The sequence below is a fragment of the Diplotaxodon limnothrissa genome, linkage group LG17 (genome assembly GCF_057381915.1).
Source record: "Diplotaxodon limnothrissa isolate DT_005_m linkage group LG17, D_limnothrissa_male_GT1.1, whole genome shotgun sequence".
Taxonomy (NCBI): domain Eukaryota; kingdom Metazoa; phylum Chordata; class Actinopteri; order Cichliformes; family Cichlidae; genus Diplotaxodon; species Diplotaxodon limnothrissa.
The window spans coordinates 23,615,568-23,635,547 of NC_140612.1; the positions used below are offsets into that span (position 1 = coordinate 23,615,568).

The 19,980-nt window shown below is 38.8% G+C and overlaps 3 protein-coding genes and 1 pseudogene across 3 annotated transcripts; 2 read left to right on the forward strand and 2 right to left on the reverse strand.

The window, feature by feature from the left end:
• Positions 1 to 125: 125 nt before the first annotated feature.
• LOC146615016 (uncharacterized) lies at positions 126 to 4,569 on the forward strand (annotated as a pseudogene).
• A 1,826-nt stretch (positions 4,570 to 6,395) lies between these two features.
• Positions 6,396 to 8,753, reverse strand: LOC146615017 (serine/threonine-protein kinase pim-2-like). The gene is made up of 9 exons (XM_085376697.1): positions 8,693 to 8,753; positions 8,078 to 8,314; positions 7,827 to 7,952; positions 7,609 to 7,703; positions 7,423 to 7,470; positions 7,120 to 7,338; positions 6,850 to 7,030; positions 6,593 to 6,763; positions 6,396 to 6,510 (listed from the first exon to the last, which is right to left on the reverse strand). Exons 1-9 carry the CDS (start codon positions 8,751 to 8,753, stop codon positions 6,419 to 6,421), a joined length of 1,230 nt encoding a protein of 409 aa, XP_085232823.1. The 3' UTR covers positions 6,396 to 6,418.
• A 1,680-nt stretch (positions 8,754 to 10,433) lies between these two features.
• On the forward strand, positions 10,434 to 15,003 carry LOC146615018 (uncharacterized). Its single transcript, XM_085375918.1, has 11 exons — positions 10,434 to 10,546; positions 11,950 to 12,101; positions 12,237 to 12,376; positions 12,497 to 12,627; positions 12,732 to 12,825; positions 13,356 to 13,479; positions 13,597 to 13,856; positions 13,941 to 14,127; positions 14,291 to 14,418; positions 14,507 to 14,825; positions 14,912 to 15,003. The coding sequence occupies exons 1-11, from the start codon at positions 10,434 to 10,436 to the stop codon at positions 15,001 to 15,003; spliced, it is 1,740 nt and encodes a 579-aa protein (XP_085232044.1).
• Positions 15,004 to 16,962: 1,959 nt separating this feature from the next.
• LOC146615019 (serine/threonine-protein kinase pim-1-like) lies at positions 16,963 to 19,320 on the reverse strand. Its single transcript, XM_085376696.1, has 9 exons — positions 19,260 to 19,320; positions 18,645 to 18,881; positions 18,394 to 18,519; positions 18,176 to 18,270; positions 17,990 to 18,037; positions 17,687 to 17,905; positions 17,417 to 17,597; positions 17,160 to 17,330; positions 16,963 to 17,077 (listed from the first exon to the last, which is right to left on the reverse strand). The coding sequence occupies exons 1-9, from the start codon at positions 19,318 to 19,320 to the stop codon at positions 16,986 to 16,988; spliced, it is 1,230 nt and encodes a 409-aa protein (XP_085232822.1). The 3' UTR covers positions 16,963 to 16,985.
• Positions 19,321 to 19,980: the final 660 nt, after the last annotated feature.

Here is a 19,980-nt window from a genome sequence, read left to right on the forward strand (position 1 = left end):
TGTAAGAAATAACAATGCAAGGCTGTTTTACCGGTATTTATGGGACTGGTTTAATATTCACATTTTCTGTTTACAGTAGTTCAATGAAGAGCACTGACTATAAGAAATTACTGTCTACAGGAAGCATGCTGCTTAAAGCAAAACTGGGAGGTGTGCAGAAATTTGCTAGAGTATCTGAGCCAAGCCTTAAGGAATTTTGATTGCCGGTAAGAAACCAACATGGTATAAAAAAGGTGTTCAATGTGCTTTAAGTTCTTTTTGTTATTTAGTCTCTTCAAACTGCATTTTATGATTAATTGAAAATGATCTACGTTTTGGAATCATCTTAGCTACGAATGTATATTTAGTGGGAAAACTGTATAATGTGAGTGTAACTCCTAATCTACCACTTATCAAGCATGTTACTGGCGCTTAATAATTTAGTTTTTATTTGTTTGAGTCACTTTTGAAAAAGCTAAGCAGAAGTTATTTGGAGACGACAGTGACTGCCGTTGGTTGAAAAGAGAGGTAAAAAAAACTTCAGTGGTGTTGCACACCATTTTATATTATTTTTTAAAGTCATTATTCAATACGTTGTTATTGTTAACCCTTTAAAGCGTCAGAGCTGCACGCTCCGTTTTGTGTAACTATTTTTAAATCCCTGTAGAACCTGAACCGTGTAAGCTAGTGCAATAAATTTTTTTGCATATGAAACCAGAGGAGTTGTACTTACATCTTATGCCATCAGCTTGTCCTCGGTCACGTTTTCCTTCCACATATAGCTTTGCAAAAACTGCATAAAAAGCGCTTGCAGGAACAAAAACATAATATTCCAGAAACACGCTTTGCCGATCCGATCAGCTGTTCCTAACACTTCCCACAGTGAAACAGACGTCAGCACGAATTATAGCATGTCCGCCATTTCCTGCCCAAAACCGGAAGTGATGTCATTTTCGTGGAAAATGTAGTTTTTTACTTATAGGCCTTAAAAGCTTATACTGGTGTTTTTATAAGTCACGTTTGACTTTTCTGAATAGTTTCTGCTTAGAACTCGAATTGCACTGCTGGAAATAGTTTATTTTGATGCACCTGCTGTTTTCTTTGCGAATTTGCATCATAGGATTGTTTTTTCGTTTTTCCTGCAGTATATAAAAATTGGTGTATCTCCAAAATAAAACTATGAAGACACTCAAAATAAATTTCCTGTTGTTGTAAACTATTTTTTGCAACTTTTTTGTATTTAAAGTTTTGAGGGATAAACCTCTTAAATTTCTCCAAGTAGAAATGTATGTAAAAAACAAAACAAAAACGATTTTCAATTTTTTTGTAGTTTATTGCACTTTTTTGCAATTAATGTAGTTACTATGGACTTAATGCATACATATTATTAAAATATGGGCTATAACAGTTGTATAGCAACTTGAAATGCTCCTAGAAATGGCACTACAACATGTAAAAAAATAACATAAGCTCTTGGTTCTATAGTAGGTCGTAAGGGTTAAATAAATATCGTCAAATAATCGAGAGCTCAATTTCAGTGAAAATAATCATGATTATCATTTTTGCCATAATCGAGCAGCCCTAATGTCATGTAATCTTTTTGTTTACTCAAACTTGTGTGCTTGTTTCCAGCATTTGCAAAGTTTGGTGTGCCAGCTGTAACAAAAGGAGTGAAAGTTTTTGATAGTTCAGGGACTGAGTTAGATGATGATATATTTGAGGATATAGTAACAGATCCCTCAACTGGGGTATTAACCATCAAATATGAAAAAGGTTTGTTTGAGTGATGTGTGTTTCACTGGATGTCATTTTTTTAATATCATTATTACATTGTTTATTAAAAAGAGTTTATAAAATGTGTCTATAGAGGGACCATGTAAACTCATTTGTTTTGCTCCTGTTTTTGAGGTCTGGAAACAGCTGCTGCAGAAGTGTCTCCTGAGCAGTCCCAGTTATCATTGCCACATTCATCAGATTCACAGGATATGGTCATCCTTTCAGACAGCCCTTTGAGGAAACATCAGAAGCTGGATGCAGAAGTTAAGCAAGTAAGAGTTAGCAGATTTCCACATTCTTCTAACAGTGTCATTTTTGTTTGTAGTTTAAGTGCTCTGAACTGCAGTGGTTATATCAACATGTAGAATGTTTTTTTTTATTGTGTTTTCCAGTTGGTGGAATCGATTCTCACCAGCAAACCTGGTGGAGAACGTATAATAAATGAATACAATCGGACCAAGTCCCTGGTGGATGAAACCAGAAGAAAAACATACTGGTCAACATACTTGACAGAAAAAAATGGGTAATCTATTTCTGGCCCTGTGATTTTACTATCATTTTCAAATTATTTTAAATCTCTATGAATTCCAGGGAAGCTGACTAGTTCTTTTCCTTTTGATCTTGCAGTACATCACCACCACGACAGGTAAAAGAAATGTATGCCAGAGGAATTGTAACCTTTTTCTCTTACCTCAGTGGCCTGTACTCCAAAAATGGCTATGTAGGTAGCCCATAGTAATAACTGATACAACCAAAATCACGTTTAAACATTTTAAATCCGGGCAGCACGGTGGCACGGTGGTTAGCACTGTTGCCGCACAGCAAGAAGGTCCTGAGTTCAATTCCAACACCAGGCCAGGGTCTTTCTGTGTGGAGTTTGCATGTTCTCCCCGTGTTTGCGTGGGTTCCCTCCGGGTACTCCGGCTTCCTCCCACCGTCCAAAGACATGCAGCTTATGGGGATAGGTTAATCGGATAATCCAAATTGTCACTAGGTGTGAATGTGTGAATGAATGTGAGTGCGAATGGTTGTCTGTCCCTGTGTGTTGGCCCTGCGACAGACTGGCGACCTGTCCAGGGTGTACCCTGCCTCTCGCCCTATGACAGCTGGGATAGGCTCCAGCGCCCCCCGCGACCCTGAAAAGGATAAGCGGAAGCGAATGGATGGATGGACATTTTAAATCCTGCTAAAATGTATGTCCTTATCAACTCTTCATTGTTACATAACTTATTTTGTTTATTCATTTATCAGTGTCTGTACATGTCACTCTCCAAGGAACATTATTATGATGGCGAGGGTAGCACTGGGTACTTGGCCTGGAGGATTAAAGCCATACAGAGATGCACTGCTAAAGGGAGGCGATTATCATCTGGAGGTAACATTTATAATTCAGTGGAAATACATAATACAGTTCCACATTGTGGTTCTTTATTAATAATGGTTATTAAATGTTGTTATTAGTTTTGATAAAGCTGTATTTCATATTGTCTAGCACCAGGAGATGGATCATCGAGTGAAGACCAGTGTGGTGGACCAACTGTCAGACGAGAGTTGCAGTTTGTTACAGAGAAGTTACTGAGTGAGGATGAGTGCAAGGAAGCAATCTCTCTGATGAAACATTCAGCTGATGAAGACACAGTCAAGAAGAAGATGAAGTTGACATTTGTTTATCGACACAACATGGTCCTTGGCCTCCTGCTGTCAAGCAACATACTGTCTGTTTTTCCACGTTTCAAAGATATCAAAGGCTTGGTGAATATTTGTCATTACTTTGACAATGTAAACACACTTTAATATTTTGTAGATAGCAGATATAATTCTCTATCCCTGTTACAGATCGAACAGGATTTTGTACTGATGTTTGGTGAGGATGTATCAGGCAGGTTGCTGGAGAGGTGGCCAACAACATTCAAAAGAAAGATTATCCAACAAGGCAGAAAGCTTCCTTCTACCAGTGACCTGGAAGAACTCTTGCTGGCAGCTGACTCACCTGAGGATGCCACTGAAGTTAATGCTGACATTGGTGAGCTGTTGTTTCTTTGATTAGCACATTCATAGCATATATAATGTTTGTCACAGAACAGTTATCCTTTTTGTCTTTTGGGTCTACTCAAACATTTTATCAATGCATTGAAATATGTTGTTGATGATGACTCAACTTTATTAAAAACAAATAATTTTTGCAGGCTGGGACAGTGACCTCTCAGCAATTCTATTGCTATTACATCTGATTCCACCATCTGGTCAGGGTCGGAAGAGACCAGGAAAGGTGTCAGCTTCTCAAGCAGAAAGGCGTCTTGTGGTCTTCAAGAAGGTTTGTGTTTCTTTTCTATTTTTATGTTATGAATTACCAGTTTAAGAAACACTTGATTCTTATTGCCTGTCTGTATTTGTCTTTTCAGACTGGAACAAATATCCAAGAGCACCTTGATTCCATCACTACCAGCACTCAACCCTACCTCCTGGCTGTTGGGGTGAAAAAGAATGACATCCACCGGTTCTTCATTATTCTTGACAAGAATGCCATGCCATGCAAGTCTACCTCTTCACTTGGTACTGTTGATGAACTGTTTAAAGCACATTTTGTGTTTGGCACATCTTACAAACACTATGCTTCACAACATGTACATGTTCATCCAGACCACAGGTTTTAGTAAATATTTAAATACCAAACACCTTAACTATTTTGACCAGCAGGCTGACACTGATGTTAATCTACAGCCTGATGTGGCAGTTAAAGAAGTTAGCACTACAGGGGAGGTGATGTCAACTAATGTAGAAGAAACACCCACAACATCTGAAAAGGTCAAATAAGAGCACTTTGGATAGGTGTGCCTCTGCTGTTGCACAGCTCAGGGCAGCTGGATTAAGCCAATCTACTGTGAGTAGTTTTGTCTCCTCAATGGAGGAAGTGTTTTTTGAGATTCATACTCAGGCTAAAGATGCAGCCTTACAGAGTGTACCTTTACAGTACACCACAAGTAAAAATAAATATAATAGTAATAAAATAAAGCATTGGGAGTCCTTTAGCCTGGAAAGATTAGCTTTAGGACCAGGAAAGATGGTGACACTTGGAGAGCTGGAAGAAGGTCCAGAATTTGCTTGGAGCTGTGTTGTCTACCAGTTTGTTTTCAGCTAAGTGGATAATAACACACAGTACAGAGTACCGCCCTGACTTTATCATCTGTACAGATGTAGTGTCTGAGATTCTGCTTTTTTGTAAGATCAAAAGTATTGTTGTGAAAGATGACATTGTGTTGCTCTGCGGAAAACTGATGGAAACCCTGTGTTTTGATGACCATCATCATGCATTTAGGGTCAGACTGCATCCCAATATGGTGCTGAAGGTGTTGAACATAAATGAGCTGTGTTGCTTCTTCAAATCAAATATGGCATTTCAGATTCCTCCCTGTATATTGCCGTTTTATGCCGAACTAAATTCATTGTTTTAAAGTGTTTTATACACTACATGAGATGTTTTTATATTTTGAGCCTGACATAAAAATAAAGCTGTTAAATGTATTATCTAGTTGTGGTTTTTGCTCACTTGTTTTATATGTAAAAGCATTATTAAAAACCAGGTTTTCATGCTGCAAAACAGTGAATTGAGTGTAAAGGTAACACTACAGGAAGAGTTTTAGTAACATTACTTGGTGTAAAATTAATTACAAATTTTACTCTATGAGAGCTAATTTTTCACTAGAGATTAGTGTATGAATAACACAGTATAGAGTAACATGACACTACTAGTAGTGTTAAGTTGATTTAACACTATACGGTGTTACTCAGTGTTAAATTTTTACTCTATTTAGAGTTAAATTTACTCTAAAATTTTAACACTATAGAAAGAGTTGATTTAACACCAATTCTGAATGGCACCAAATAGACTCGGAAACAGTGTTAAATTTAACTCTTTAAGTGTTAGTTTGACACTGCAAATTTTACTGTGTACATTTAAGCTATATAGTTCCCTCTGTGATAACTCTGCTATGAATGCCTCTTATTAACTTTTATGCTTTTACAACCCACTATGAGCAAACACTCAGCAACAGTGGGAAGGAAAAACTCCCTTCTTGAAGGAAAAAACCTCTGGTAGAACCAGGAAATCTGTCTAAACTAGTTGGGGGTTAGAGCAACAGATGCAAGTCTTCAGATCATTTGCAGTGTGACTGTCTTTGTGCACACTTTAACCTGATTCAGTTTTCTTATTTGTCAAAATGCACCATGGGTAAAAACAAAACAACAAAACAAAACAAAATAGTAATGAAGGAGAATCCTCAGCAAAGATGAATTAAACAAGTTTTATTTTGATCAAATTTTACTTTAAGTAAAACACATCTTTATTTGATGACATTGAAGTCATCAAATAAAGACAGTTTTGATGGAGCTCCTGACCCAGCCCAAGCTCTCTATGAAGACGAGGAAAAACTCCCCAGGGGGCCAGATCGATGGGAAGAAACCTCGGGAAAGCCCATTCAAAGAGAGATCCCCTTTCCTGGGATGGCTGGGGGGGTTACAGGAACTCCAAAAAAGCTAAATTTTTATTTATTTTCTTTTTAAGATTGACCCACTCTATCTATTCCTGTCCAACAGAAAAAAGAAAGGAAGTTACTACAATGTATCACACTTGCATGATAAGGTGTGAATTGTGTGTTTGTGTGTGTTATCTTAGCCAGGGGTGAAGCTGGAGCTCCTCCAGTGTTGGGCGCTTCTCCGGGGCTAAAGCTAAACATGCGTCCAAGAAATTCCGGCATTCTTGAAAGAAAGAAAAGATCAAAAAGATGAAGATGATAGTTCTAGTGATCCAAGGCAGCAGTGAAGTGTGAAGTTTTCTTACCTGTGGACAGACGCTTTTTGATGCTCAGTTGCTTTGTGAGGAACCTCGCGGTACTAAAGTATCGTGCATGAAGCGCTTCATACAACACCACTCCCATTTGCCACACCGTGGTGGGTCCACACCTGTAGCAGCTCCTAATGTACCACTCGGGAGGGATGTGAAGAGGAGTGCCTAACAAACAGACACAATTACAATTTCTTCTAAAACAAAAGACACAAATTGTTACATCTGTGAAAAGCAAGAGCAGAATATGTTACCATAGAAGATGCGATACAGAGATCGCTGTTTAACAAAGCAGCTCAGTCCAAAGTCAATGATGCGAACTCGAGGCACATCTGAGCCGGTCTCAATCAGAATGTTTTGTCCCTTGATGTCCCGATGAAAGATGTGTTTTTCCTCAAGTTCCTTTACAGCATCAACTAGTTGCTTCAGAATGACCTGGAAAAGATGAAAAACACAATAATGAGTTAATGCTTTTCTGCCTTGATTGAATGCTGTACAGTCTAAGGCTCTTCCAGTCAACTTACCTTGGCCGTGTCCTCTGTTAAAGTTCTTCCATTTTCTGCTTTGTATTTTTGCAGGTCCACAGCGGGGACAGGTCTCTCCAGCACCAGGATCAGCTCTTTGCCAAGGTCGAACCACTCCAGCAAGGACACAGGTGCTGATATTCCCACTGACCCTTCTGCTTCACCTGCAAGTTTAAGCATAATGGCCACTTCCACCGAGAGCATCTTCCCGCTTTCATCCTGAAATATTACAACAAAGTGGATGATGAGGAACGCCGCATTCAATCCAGTAATGTGAAACTAATTCAAGTGTTGGACGCTTACCGCCACTTTGCAGTAGACTTTATTTTTGGGAATGTGTTTGATGGCAACCTAGAAGACACAGAGCATTGGTGAGCATTTCCTCAGTATGACATAATGAAAGGTGGAAACACAGCAGACGTCTCAGTTTACGATATTATCCATTATCTGCGTCACTGCCTGTGTTACTACCATCATCTGAACACTTACTGGAAAACGATCTTCTATCCGGTAGCCAGCAAACACTGCTCCGCAGCCTCCTTCTCCGAGCTGGTGCTCCTCCACATATCTGGCTTGGAATTCACCTGAACAGACAAAACAGCAAATCTGGTTTTATTACAGCTGTGACACAAATTACTCTCCTCTGTAGCCTAAATGTTCCTTCTGCCCTTCCCCTGAATATAAAACCCAAGCTGCTTGCTACTTACGTTTTTGGTCTGCCACTGATTTTTTGCCCTGGTCCACATTCCTTTTTTTTTTCTTGAGTGGCTCTCTGTTGTCTCCCGCGGCCTTTCTTTTGCCATTTTTTGCGCACTCCTGTTTGTTGTTCAAGTCTGGAGATGTGGAAAACACCAAAAGCACATCAGCTCACTGGATGATAGACACAAACACTAAACACCAATATCTTAAACCTAGCAACCACACTTAATCTACCCCCTTATTCAACTAATTAGCCTACCTTTACCAGAGTCCAACGAGAAGGATGCTTGCTCCTCGTCACCGCTCATATGGTCGAGAAGTTTAGCCTTCTTTGCTTTCTTTGTTGTGCCCTCTTCATCTTGCACAACCTTGCGCTTCACACCTTTGACCACATCTGAGCTGGTGGAAGGACCAGCCTGCTCAGCGACCCTCCTCCTTTTTATTGGGGTCTTCTTTTCAGGACTGGCCTTTCTTTTAGCAGTCCTGCTCTTACAATCTATAAACGACAACAACACAGTGGTGAAAAAGAGTCCCCGACATCAGGACTGGAAGCAGTTTGATGGCAAAGAATTTGAAATTGCTTTTGCTTAAATTATCACAAGTTTATTCTTGGGATAAAAAAAACTGACCAGTGCGAATTGATACTAGGTTCACTAAGTCTTAGATCTTGATGACACTTGTTGGTCTGTTTTTACTGTTGAGTCCAAGAATAAACTTATGACATTATTTTACCAAAAGACCGGTAACCTTTCTTTGATTAGACATCTTGTATTAAAGCTATTTTCAATCAAACATATGATTCAAATACTCTAAAAATGATTCACACGGTGTCAACATTTCTAGGATTTGGATTTTATTTTATTATTTTACTTACCTTGATCTCCTGAATCTTTCTTATCAGCTGGAGTGGTCATTTTTCTTGTTTCCTTTTTCATTGTAATTTTGGAGAACTTTTAAAATCGAAAATGTAAACCGTAATGAGTTAAGATTGAGTTAATATTCCTTCAAATGTGCACCTTTCAAATGCTTGACTTTTCTAACTGAATTCTGTAAGTGAGCTTTATAAGTAAACTCTGGAAACTACGGCAACACAACATAGAATCTTGCCTTTCAGTGACTTCACTGACTGCCAGCAGTTCAAAGTAGTTTACAGAAAAACACTCTGGCAAACAAAGCCATAATATTTCATATAATTCAATCATTTCATATCAGTTAAACAGTTTCTTTCATTATCGTTCATCGTTTGTATAAAGACCTCATGTATGGATGACAGTATGAAGATTTGTGGTTGACCACACACTAATACAGGGAGTGCAGAATTATTAGGCAAGTTGTATTTTTGAGGAATAATTTTATTATTGAACAACAACCATGTTCTCAATGAACCCAAAAAACTCATTAATATCAAAGCTGAATGTTTTTGGAAGTAGTTTTTAGTTTGTTTTTAGTTTGAGCTATTTTAGGGGGATATCTGTGTGTGCAGGTGACTATTACTGTGCATAATTATTAGGCAACGTAACAAAAAACAAATAAATACCCATTTCAATTATTTATTTTTACCAGTGAAACCAATATAACATCTCCACATTCACAAATATACATTTCTGACATTCAAAAACAAAACAAAAACAAATCAGCGACCAATATAGCCACCTTTCTTTGCAAGGACACTCAAAAGCCTGCCATCCATGGATTCTGTCAGTGTTTTGATCTGTTCACCATCAACATTGCGTGCAGCAGCAACCACAGCCTCCCAGACACTGTTCAGAGAGGTGTACTGTTTTCCCTCCTTGTAAATCTCACATTTGATGATGGACCACAGGTTCTCAATGGGGTTCAGATCAGGTGAACAAGGTGGCCATGTCATTAGTTTTTCTTCTTTTATACCCTTTCTTGCCAGCCACGCTGTGGAGTACTTGGACGCGTGTGATGGAGCATTGTCCTGCATGAAAATCATGTTTTTCTTGAAGGATGCAGACTTCTTCCTGTACCACTGCTTGAAGAAGGTGTCTTCCAGAAACTGGCAGTAGGACTGGGAGTTGAGCTTGACTCCATCCTCAACCCGAAAAGGCCCCACAAGCTCATCTTTGATGATATCAGCCCAAACCAGTACTCCACCTCCACCTTGCTGGCGTCTGAGTCGGACTGGAGCTCTCTGCCCTTTACCAATCCAGCCACGGGCCCATCCATCTGGCCCATCAAGACTCACTCTCATTTCATCAGTCCATAAAACCTTAGAAAAACCAGTCTTGAGATATTTCTTGGCCCAGTCTTGACGTTTCAGCTTGTGTGTCTTGTTCAGTGGTGGTCGTCTTTCAGCCTTTCTTACCTTGGCCATGTCTCTGAGTATTGCACACCTTGTGCTTTTGGGCACTCCAGTGATGTTGCAGCTCTGAAATATGGCCAAACTGGTGGCAAGTGGCATCTTGGCAGCTGCACGCTTGACTTTTCTCAGCTCATGGGCAGTTATTTTGCGCCTTGGTTTTTCCACACGCTTCTTGCGACCCTGTTGACTATTTTGAATACATACAGTGTAAGAAATAACAATGCAAGGCTGTTTTACCGGTATTTATGGGACTGGTTTAATATTCACATTTTCTGTTTACAGTAGTTCAATGAAGAGCACTGACTATAAGAAATTACTGTCTACAGGAAGCATGCTGCTTAAAGCAAAACTGGGAGGTGTGCAGAAATTTGCTAGAGTATCTGAGCCAAGCCTTAAGGAATTTTGATTGCCGGTAAGAAACCAACATGGTATAAAAAAGGTGTTCAATGTGCTTTAAGTTCTTTTTGTTATTTAGTCTCTTCAAACTGCATTTTATGATTAATTGAAAATGATCTACGTTTTGGAATCATCTTAGCTACGAATGTATATTTAGTGGGAAAACTGTATAATGTGAGTGTAACTCCTAATCTACCACTTATCAAGCATGTTACTGGCGCTTAATAATTTAGTTTTTATTTGTTTGAGTCACTTTTGAAAAAGCTAAGCAGAAGTTATTTGGAGACGACAGTGACTGCCGTTGGTTGAAAAGAGAGGTAAAAAAAACTTCAGTGGTGTTGCACACCATTTTATATTATTTTTTAAAGTCATTATTCAATACGTTGTTATTGTTAACCCTTTAAAGCGTCAGAGCTGCACGCTCCGTTTTGTGTAACTATTTTTAAATCCCTGTAGAACCTGAACCGTGTAAGCTAGTGCAATAAATTTTTTTGCATATGAAACCAGAGGAGTTGTACTTACATCTTATGCCATCAGCTTGTCCTCGGTCACGTTTTCCTTCCACATATAGCTTTGCAAAAACTGCATAAAAAGCGCTTGCAGGAACAAAAACATAATATTCCAGAAACACGCTTTGCCGATCCGATCAGCTGTTCCTAACACTTCCCACAGTGAAACAGACGTCAGCACGAATTATAGCATGTCCGCCATTTCCTGCCCAAAACCGGAAGTGACGTCATTTTCGTGGAAAATGTAGTTTTTTACTTATAGGCCTTAAAAGCTTATACTGGTGTTTTTATAAGTCACGTTTGACTTTTCTGAATAGTTTCTGCTTAGAACTCGAATTGCACTGCTGGAAATAGTTTATTTTGATGCACCTGCTGTTTTCTTTGCAAATTTGCATCATAGGATTGTTTTTTGTTTTTCCTGCAGTATATAAAAATTGGTGTATCTCCAAAATAAAACTATGAAGACACTCAAAATAAATTTCCTGTTGTTGTAAACTATTTTTTGCAACTTTTTTGTATTTAAAGTTTTGAGGGATAAACCTCTTAAATTTCTCCAAGTAGAAATGTATGTAAAAAACAAAACAAAAACGATTTTCAATTTTTTTGTAGTTTATTGCACTTTTTTGCAATTAATGTAGTTACTATGGACTTAATGCATACATATTATTAAAATATGGGCTATAACAGTTGTATAGCAACTTGAAATGCTCCTACAAATGGCACTACAACATGTAAAAAAATAACATAAGCTCTTGGTTCTATAGTAGGTCGTAAGGGTTAAATAAATATCGTCAAATAATCGAGAGCTCAATTTCAGTGAAAATAATCATGATTATCATTTTTGCCATAATCGAGCAGCCCTAATGTCATGTAATCTTTTTGTTTACTCAAACTTGTGTGCTTGTTTCCAGCATTTGCAAAGTTTGGTGTGCCAGCTGTAACAAAAGGAGTGAAAGTTTTTGATAGTTCAGGGACTGAGTTGGATGATGATATATTTGAGGATATAGTAACAGATCCCTCAACTGGGGTATTAACCATCAAATATGAAAAAGGTTTGTTTGAGTGATGTGTGTTTCACTGGATGTCATTTTTTTAATATCATTATTACATTGTTTATTAAAAAGAGTTTATAAAATGTGTCTATAGAGGGACCATGTAAACTCATTTGTTTTGCTCCTGTTTTTGAGGTCTGGAAACAGCTGCTGCAGAAGTGTCTCCTGAGCAGTCCCAGTTATCATTGCCACATTCATCAGATTCACAGGATATGGTCATCCTTTCAGACAGCCCTTTGAGGAAACATCAGAAGCTGGATGCAGAAGTTAAGCAAGTAAGAGTTAGCAGATTTCCACATTCTTCTAACAGTGTCATTTTTGTTTGTAGTTTAAGTGCTCTGAACTGCAGTGGTTATATCAACATGTAGAATGTTTTTTTTTATTGTGTTTTCCAGTTGGTGGAATCGATTCTCACCAGCAAACCTGGTGGAGAACGTATAATAAATGAATACAATCGGACCAAGTCCCTGGTGGATGAAACCAGAAGAAAAACATACTGGTCAACATACTTGACAGAAAAAAATGGGTAATCTATTTCTGGCCCTGTGATTTTACTATCATTTTCAAATTATTTTAAATCTCTATGAATTCCAGGGAAGCTGACTAGTTCTTTTCCTTTTGATCTTGCAGTACATCACCACCACGACAGGTAAAAGAAATGTATGCCAGAGGAATTGTAACCTTTTTCTCTTACCTCAGTGGCCTGTACTCCAAAAATGGCTATGTAGGTAGCCCATAGTAATAACTGATACAACCAAAATCACGTTTAAACATTTTAAATCCGGGCAGCACGGTGGCACGGTGGTTAGCACTGTTGCCGCACAGCAAGAAGGTCCTGAGTTCAATTCCAACACCAGGCCAGGGTCTTTCTGTGTGGAGTTTGCATGTTCTCCCCGTGTTTGCGTGGGTTCCCTCCGGGTACTCCGGCTTCCTCCCACCGTCCAAAGACATGCAGCTTATGGGGATAGGTTAATCGGATAATCCAAATTGTCACTAGGTGTGAATGTGTGAATGAATGTGAGTGCGAATGGTTGTCTGTCCCTGTGTGTTGGACCTGCGACAGACTGGCGACCTGTCCAGGGTGTACCCTGCCTCTCGCCCTATGACAGCTGGGATAGGCTCCAGCGCCCCCCGCGACCCTGAAAAGGATAAGCGGAAGCGAATGGATGGATGGACATTTTAAATCCTGCTAAAATGTATGTTCTTATCAACTCTTCATTGTTACATAACTTATTTTGTTTATTCATTTATCAGTGTCTGTACATGTCACTCTCCAAGGAACATTATTATGATGGCGAGGGTAGCACTGGGTACTTGGCCTGGAGGATTAAAGCCATACAGAGATGCACTGCTAAAGGGAGGCGATTATCATCTGGAGGTAACATTTATAATTCAGTGGAAATACATAATACAGTTCCACATTGTGGTTCTTTATTAATAATGGTTATTAAATGTTGTTATTAGTTTTGATAAAGCTGTATTTCATATTGTCTAGCACCAGGAGATGGATCATCGAGTGAAGACCAGTGTGGTGGACCAACTGTCAGACGAGAGTTGCAGTTTGTTACAGAGAAGTTACTGAGTGAGGATGAGTGCAAGGAAGCAATCTCTCTGATGAAACATTCAGCTGATGAAGACACAGTCAAGAAGAAGATGAAGTTGACATTTGTTTATCGACACAACATGGTCCTTGGCCTCCTGCTGTCAAGCAACATACTGTCTGTTTTTCCACGTTTCAAAGATATCAAAGGCTTGGTGAATATTTGTCATTACTTTGACAATGTAAACACACTTTAATATTTTGTAGATAGCAGATATAATTCTCTATCCCTGTTACAGATCGAACAGGATTTTGTACTGATGTTTGGTGAGGATGTATCAGGCAGGTTGCTGGAGAGGTGGCCAACAACATTCAAAAGAAAGATTATCCAACAAGGCAGAAAGCTTCCTTCTACCAGTGACCTGGAAGAACTCTTGCTGGCAGCTGACTCACCTGAGGATGTCACTGAAGTTAATGCTGACATTGGTGAGCTGTTGTTTCTTTGATTAGCACATTCATAGCATATATAATGTTTGTCACAGAACAGTTATCCTTTTTGTCTTTTGGGTCTACTCAAACATTTTATCAATGCATTGAAATATGTTGTTGATGATGACTCAACTTTATTAAAAACAAATAATTTTTGCAGGCTGGGACAGTGACCTCTCAGTAATTCTATTGCTATTACATCTGATTCCACCATCTGGTCAGGGTCGGAAGAGACCAGGAAAGGTGTCAGCTTCTCAAGCAGAAAGGCGTCTTGTGGTCTTCAAGAAGGTTTGTGTTTCTTTTCTATTTTTATGTTATGAATTACCAGTTTAAGAAACACTTGATTCTTATTGCCTGTCTGTATTTGTCTTTTCAGACTGGAACAAATATCCAAGAGCACCTTGATTCCATCACTACCAGCACTCAACCCTACCTCCTGGCTGTTGGGGTGAAAAAGAATGACATCCACCGGTTCTTCATTATTCTTGACAAGAATGCCATGCCATGCAAGTCTACCTCTTCACTTGGTACTGTTGATGAACTGTTTAAAGCACATTTTGTGTTTGGCACATCTTACAACACTATGCTTCACAACATGTACATGTTCATCCAGACCACAGGTTTTAGAAAATATTTAAATACCAAACACCTTAACTATTTTGACCAGCAGGCTGACACTGATATTAATTTACAGCCTGATAGAATAGAATAGAATAGAATTAGAATAGAATTCAACTTTATTGTCATTGCACATGCACAGGTACAGGGCAACGAAATGCAACTGATGTGGCAGTTAAAGAAGTTAGCACTACAGGGGAGGTGATGTCAACTAATGTAGAAGAAACACCCACAACATCTGAAAAGGTCAAATAAGAGCACTTTGGATAGGTGTGCCTCTGCTGTTGCACAGCTCAGGGCAGCTGGATTAAGCCAATCTACTGTGAGTAGTTTTGTCTCCTCAATGGAGGAAGTGTTTTTTGAGATTCATACTCAGGCTAAAGATGCAGCCTTACAGAGTGTACCTTTACAGTACACCACAAGTAAAAATAAATATAATAGTAATAAAATAAAGCATTGGGAGTCCTTTAGTCTGGAAAGATTAGCTTTAGGACCAGGAAAGATGGTGACACTTGGAGAGCTGGAAGAAGGTCCAGAATTTGCTTGGAGCTGTGTTGTCTACCAGTTTGTTTTCAGCTAAGTGGATAATAACACACAGTACAGAGTACCGCCCTGACTTTATCATCTGTACAGATGTAGTGTCTGAGATTCTGCTTTTTTGTAAGATCAAAAGTATTGTTGTGAAAGATGACATTGTGTTGCTCTGCGGAAAACTGATGGAAACCCTGTGTTTTGATGACCATCATCATGCATTTAGGGTCAGACTGCATCCCAATATGGTGCTGAAGGTGTTGAACATAAATGAGCTGTGTTGCTTCTTCAAATCAAGTATGGCATTTCAGATTCCTCCCTGTGTGTCGTTCCATATTGCCGTTTTATGCCGAACTAAATTCATTGTTTTAAAGTGTTTTATACACTACATGAGATGTTTTTATATTTTGAGCCTGACATAAAAATAAAGCTGTTAAATGTATTATCTAGTTGTGGTTTTTGCTCACTTGTTTTATATGTAAAAGCATTATTAAAAACCAGGTTTTCATGCTGCAAAACAGTGAATTGAGTGTAAAGGTAACACTACAGGAAGAGTTTTAGTAACATTACTTGGTGTAAAATTAATTACAAATTTTACTCTATGAGAGCTAATTTTTCACTAGAGATTAGTGTATGAATAACACAGTATAGAGTAACATCAACTCCCATCAGAGTTCTTTGAACCCCCAGTGTTAATTTCAAATAACACAATTCAGTGTTAAAAATCAGCGGGATTTTACTCAAATAGAGTTAATTTATCACTAGGATAGAGTAAATAATATGACACTACTAGTAGTGTTAAGTTGATTTAACACTATGCGGTGTTACTCAGTGTTAAATTTTTACTCTATTTAGAGTTAAATTTACTCTAAAATTTTAACACTATAGAAAGAGTTGATTTAACACCAATTCTGAATGGCACCAAATAGACTCGGAAACAGTGTTAAATGTAACTCTTTAAGTGTTAGTTTGACACTGCAAATTTTACTGTGTACATTTAAGCTATATAGTTCCCTCTGTGATAATTCTGCTATGAATGCCTCTTATTAACTTTTATGCTTTTACAACCCACTATGAGCAAACACTCAGCAACAGTGGGAAGGAAAAACTCCCTTCTTGAAGGAAAAAACCTCTGGTAGAACCAGGAAATCTGTCTAAACTAGTTGGGGGTTAGAGCAACAGATGCAAGTCTTCAGATCATTTGCAGTGTGACTGTCTTTGTGCACACTTTAACCTGATTCAGTTTTCTTATTTGTCAAAATGCACCATGGGTAAAAACAAAACAACAAAACAAAACAAAATAGTAATGAAGGAGAATCCTCAGCAAAGATGAATTAAACAAGTTTTATTTTGATCAAATTTTACTTTAAGTAAAACACATCTTTATTTGATGACATTGAAGTCATCAAATAAAGACAGTTTTGATGGAGCTCCTGACCCAGCCCAAGCTCTCTATGAAGACGAGGAAAAACTCCCCAGGGGGCCAGATCGATGGGAAGAAACCTCGGGAAAGCCCATTCAAAGAGAGATCCCCTTTCCTGGGATGGCTGGGGGGGTTACAGGAACTCCAAAAAAGCTAAATTTTTATTTATTTTCTTTTTAAGATTGACCCACTCTATCTATTCCTGTCCAACAGAAAAAAGAAAGGAAGTTACTACAATGTATCACACTTGCATGATAAGGTGTGAATTGTGTGTTTGTGTGTGTTATCTTAGCCAGGGGTGAAGCTGGAGCTCCTCCAGTGTTGGGCGCTTCTCCGGGGCTAAAGCTAAACATGCGTCCAAGAAATTCCGGCATTCTTGAAAGAAAGAAAAGATCAAAAAGATGAAGATGATAGTTCTAGTGATCCAAGGCAGCAGTGAAGTGTGAAGTTTTCTTACCTGTGGACAGACGCTTTTTGATGCTCAGTTGCTTTGTGAGGAACCTCGCGGTACTAAAGTATCGTGCATGAAGCGCTTCATACAACACCACTCCCATTTGCCACACCGTGGTGGGTCCACACCTGTAGCAGCTCCTAATGTACCACTCGGGAGGGATGTGAAGAGGAGTGCCTAACAAACAGACACAATTACAATTTCTTCTAAAACAAAAGACACAAATTGTTACATCTGTGAAAAGCAAGAGCAGAATATGTTACCATAGAAGATGCGATACAGAGATCGCTGTTTAACAAAGCAGCTCAGTCCAAAGTCAATGATGCGAACTCGAGGCACATCTGAGCCGGTCTCAATCAGAATGTTTTGTCCCTTGATGTCCCGATGAAAGATGTGTTTCTCCTCAAGTTCCTTTACAGCATCAACTAGTTGCTTCAGAATGACCTGGAAAAGATGAAAAACACAATAATGAGTTAATGCTTTTCTGCCTTGATTGAATGCTGTACAGTCTAAGGCTCTTCCAGTCAACTTACCTTGGCCGTGTCCTCTGTTAAAGTTCTTCCATTTTCTGCTTTGTATTTTTGCAGGTCCACAGCGGGGACAGGTCTCTCCAGCACCAGGATCAGCTCTTTGCCAAGGTCGAACCACTCCAGCAAGGACACAGGTGCTGATATTCCCACTGACCCTTCTGCTTCACCTGCAAGTTTAAGCATAATGGCCACTTCCACCGAGAGCATCTTCCCATTTTCATCCTGAAATATTACAACAAAGTGGATGATGAGGAACGCCGCATTCAATCCAGTAATGTGAAACTAATTCAAGTGTTGGACGCTTACCGCCACTTTGCAGTAGACTTTATTTTTGGGAATGTGTTTGATGGCAACCTAGAAGACACAGAGCATTGGTGAGCATTTCCTCAGTATGACATAATGAAAGGTGGAAACACAGCAGACGTCTCAGTTTACGATATTATCCATTATCTGCGTCACTGCCTGTGTTACTACCATCATCTGAACACTTACTGGAAAACGATCTTCTATCCGGTAGCCAGCAAACACTGCTCCGCAGCCTCCTTCTCCGAGCTGGTGCTCCTCCACATATCTGGCTTGGAATTCACCTGAACAGACAAAACAGCAAATCTGGTTTTATTACAGCTGTGACACAAATTACTCTCCTCTGTAGCCTAAATGTTCCTTCTGCCCTTCCCCTGAATATAAAACCCAAGCTGCTTGCTACTTACGTTTTTGGTCTGCCACTGATTTTTTGCCCTGGTCCACATTCCTTTTTTTTTTCTTGGGTGGCTCTCTGTTGTCTCCCGTGGCCTTTCTTTTGCCATTTTTTGCGCACTCCTGTTTGTTGTTCAAGTCTGGAGATGTGGAAAACACCAAAAGCACATCAGCTCACTGGATGATAGACACAAACACTAAACACCAATATCTTAAACCTAGCAACCACACTTAATCTACCCCCTTATTCAACTAATTAGCCTACCTTTACCAGAGTCCAACGAGAAGGATGCTTGCTCCTCGTCACCGCTCATATGGTCGAGAAGTTTAGCCTTCTTTGCTTTCTTTGTTGTGCCCTCTTCATCTTGCACAACCTTGCGCTTCACACCTTTGACCACATCTGAGCTGGTGGAAGGACCAGCCTGCTCAGCGACCCTCCTCCTTTTTATTGGGGTCTTCTTTTCAGGACTGGCCTTTCTTTTAGCAGTCCTGCTCTTACAATCTATAAACGACAACAACACAGTGGTGAAAAAGAGTCCCCGACATCAGGACTGGAAGCAGTTTGATGGCAAAGAATTTGAAATTGCTTTTGCTTAAATTATCACAAGTTTATTCTTGGGATAAAAAAAACTGACCAGTGCGAATTGATACTAGGTTTACTAAGTCTTAGATCTTGATGACACTTGTTGGTCTGTTTTTACTGTTGAGTCCAAGAATAAACTTATTACATTATTTTACCAAAAGACCGGTAACCTTTCTTTGATTAGACATCTTGTATTAAAGCTATTTTCAATCAAACATATGATTCAAATACTCTAAAAATGATTCACACGGTGTCAACATTTCTAGGATTTGGATTTTATTTTATTATTTTACTTACCTTGATCTCCTGAATCTTTCTTATCAGCTGGAGTGGTCATTTTTCTTGTTTCCTTTTTCATTGTAATTTTGGAGAACTTTTAAAATCGAAAATGTAAACCGTAATGAGTTAAGATTGAGTTAATATTCCTTCAAATGTGCACCTTTCAAATGCTTGACTTTTCTAACTGAATTCTGTAAGTGAGCTTTATAAGTAAACTCTGGAAACTACGGCAACACAACATAGAATCTTGCCTTTCAGTGACTTCACTGACTGCCAGCAGTTCAAAGTAGTTTACAGAAAAACACTCTGGCAAACAAAGCCATAATATTTCATATAATTCAATCATTTCATATCAGTTAAACAGTTTCTTTCATTATCGTTCATCGTTTGTATAAAGACCTCATGTATGGATGACAGTATGAAGATTTGTGGTTGACCACACACTAATACAGGGAGTGCAGAATTATTAGGCAAGTTGTATTTTTGAGGAATAATTTTATTATTGAACAACAACCATGTTCTCAATGAACCCAAAAAACTCATTAATATCAAAGCTGAATGTTTTTGGAAGTAGTTTTTAGTTTGTTTTTAGTTTTAGCTATTTTAGGGGGATAACTGTGTGTGCAGGTGACTATTACTGTGCATAATTATTAGGCAACGTAACAAAAAACAAATAAATACCCATTTCAATTATTTATTTTTACCAGTGAAACCAATATAACATCTCCACATTCACAAA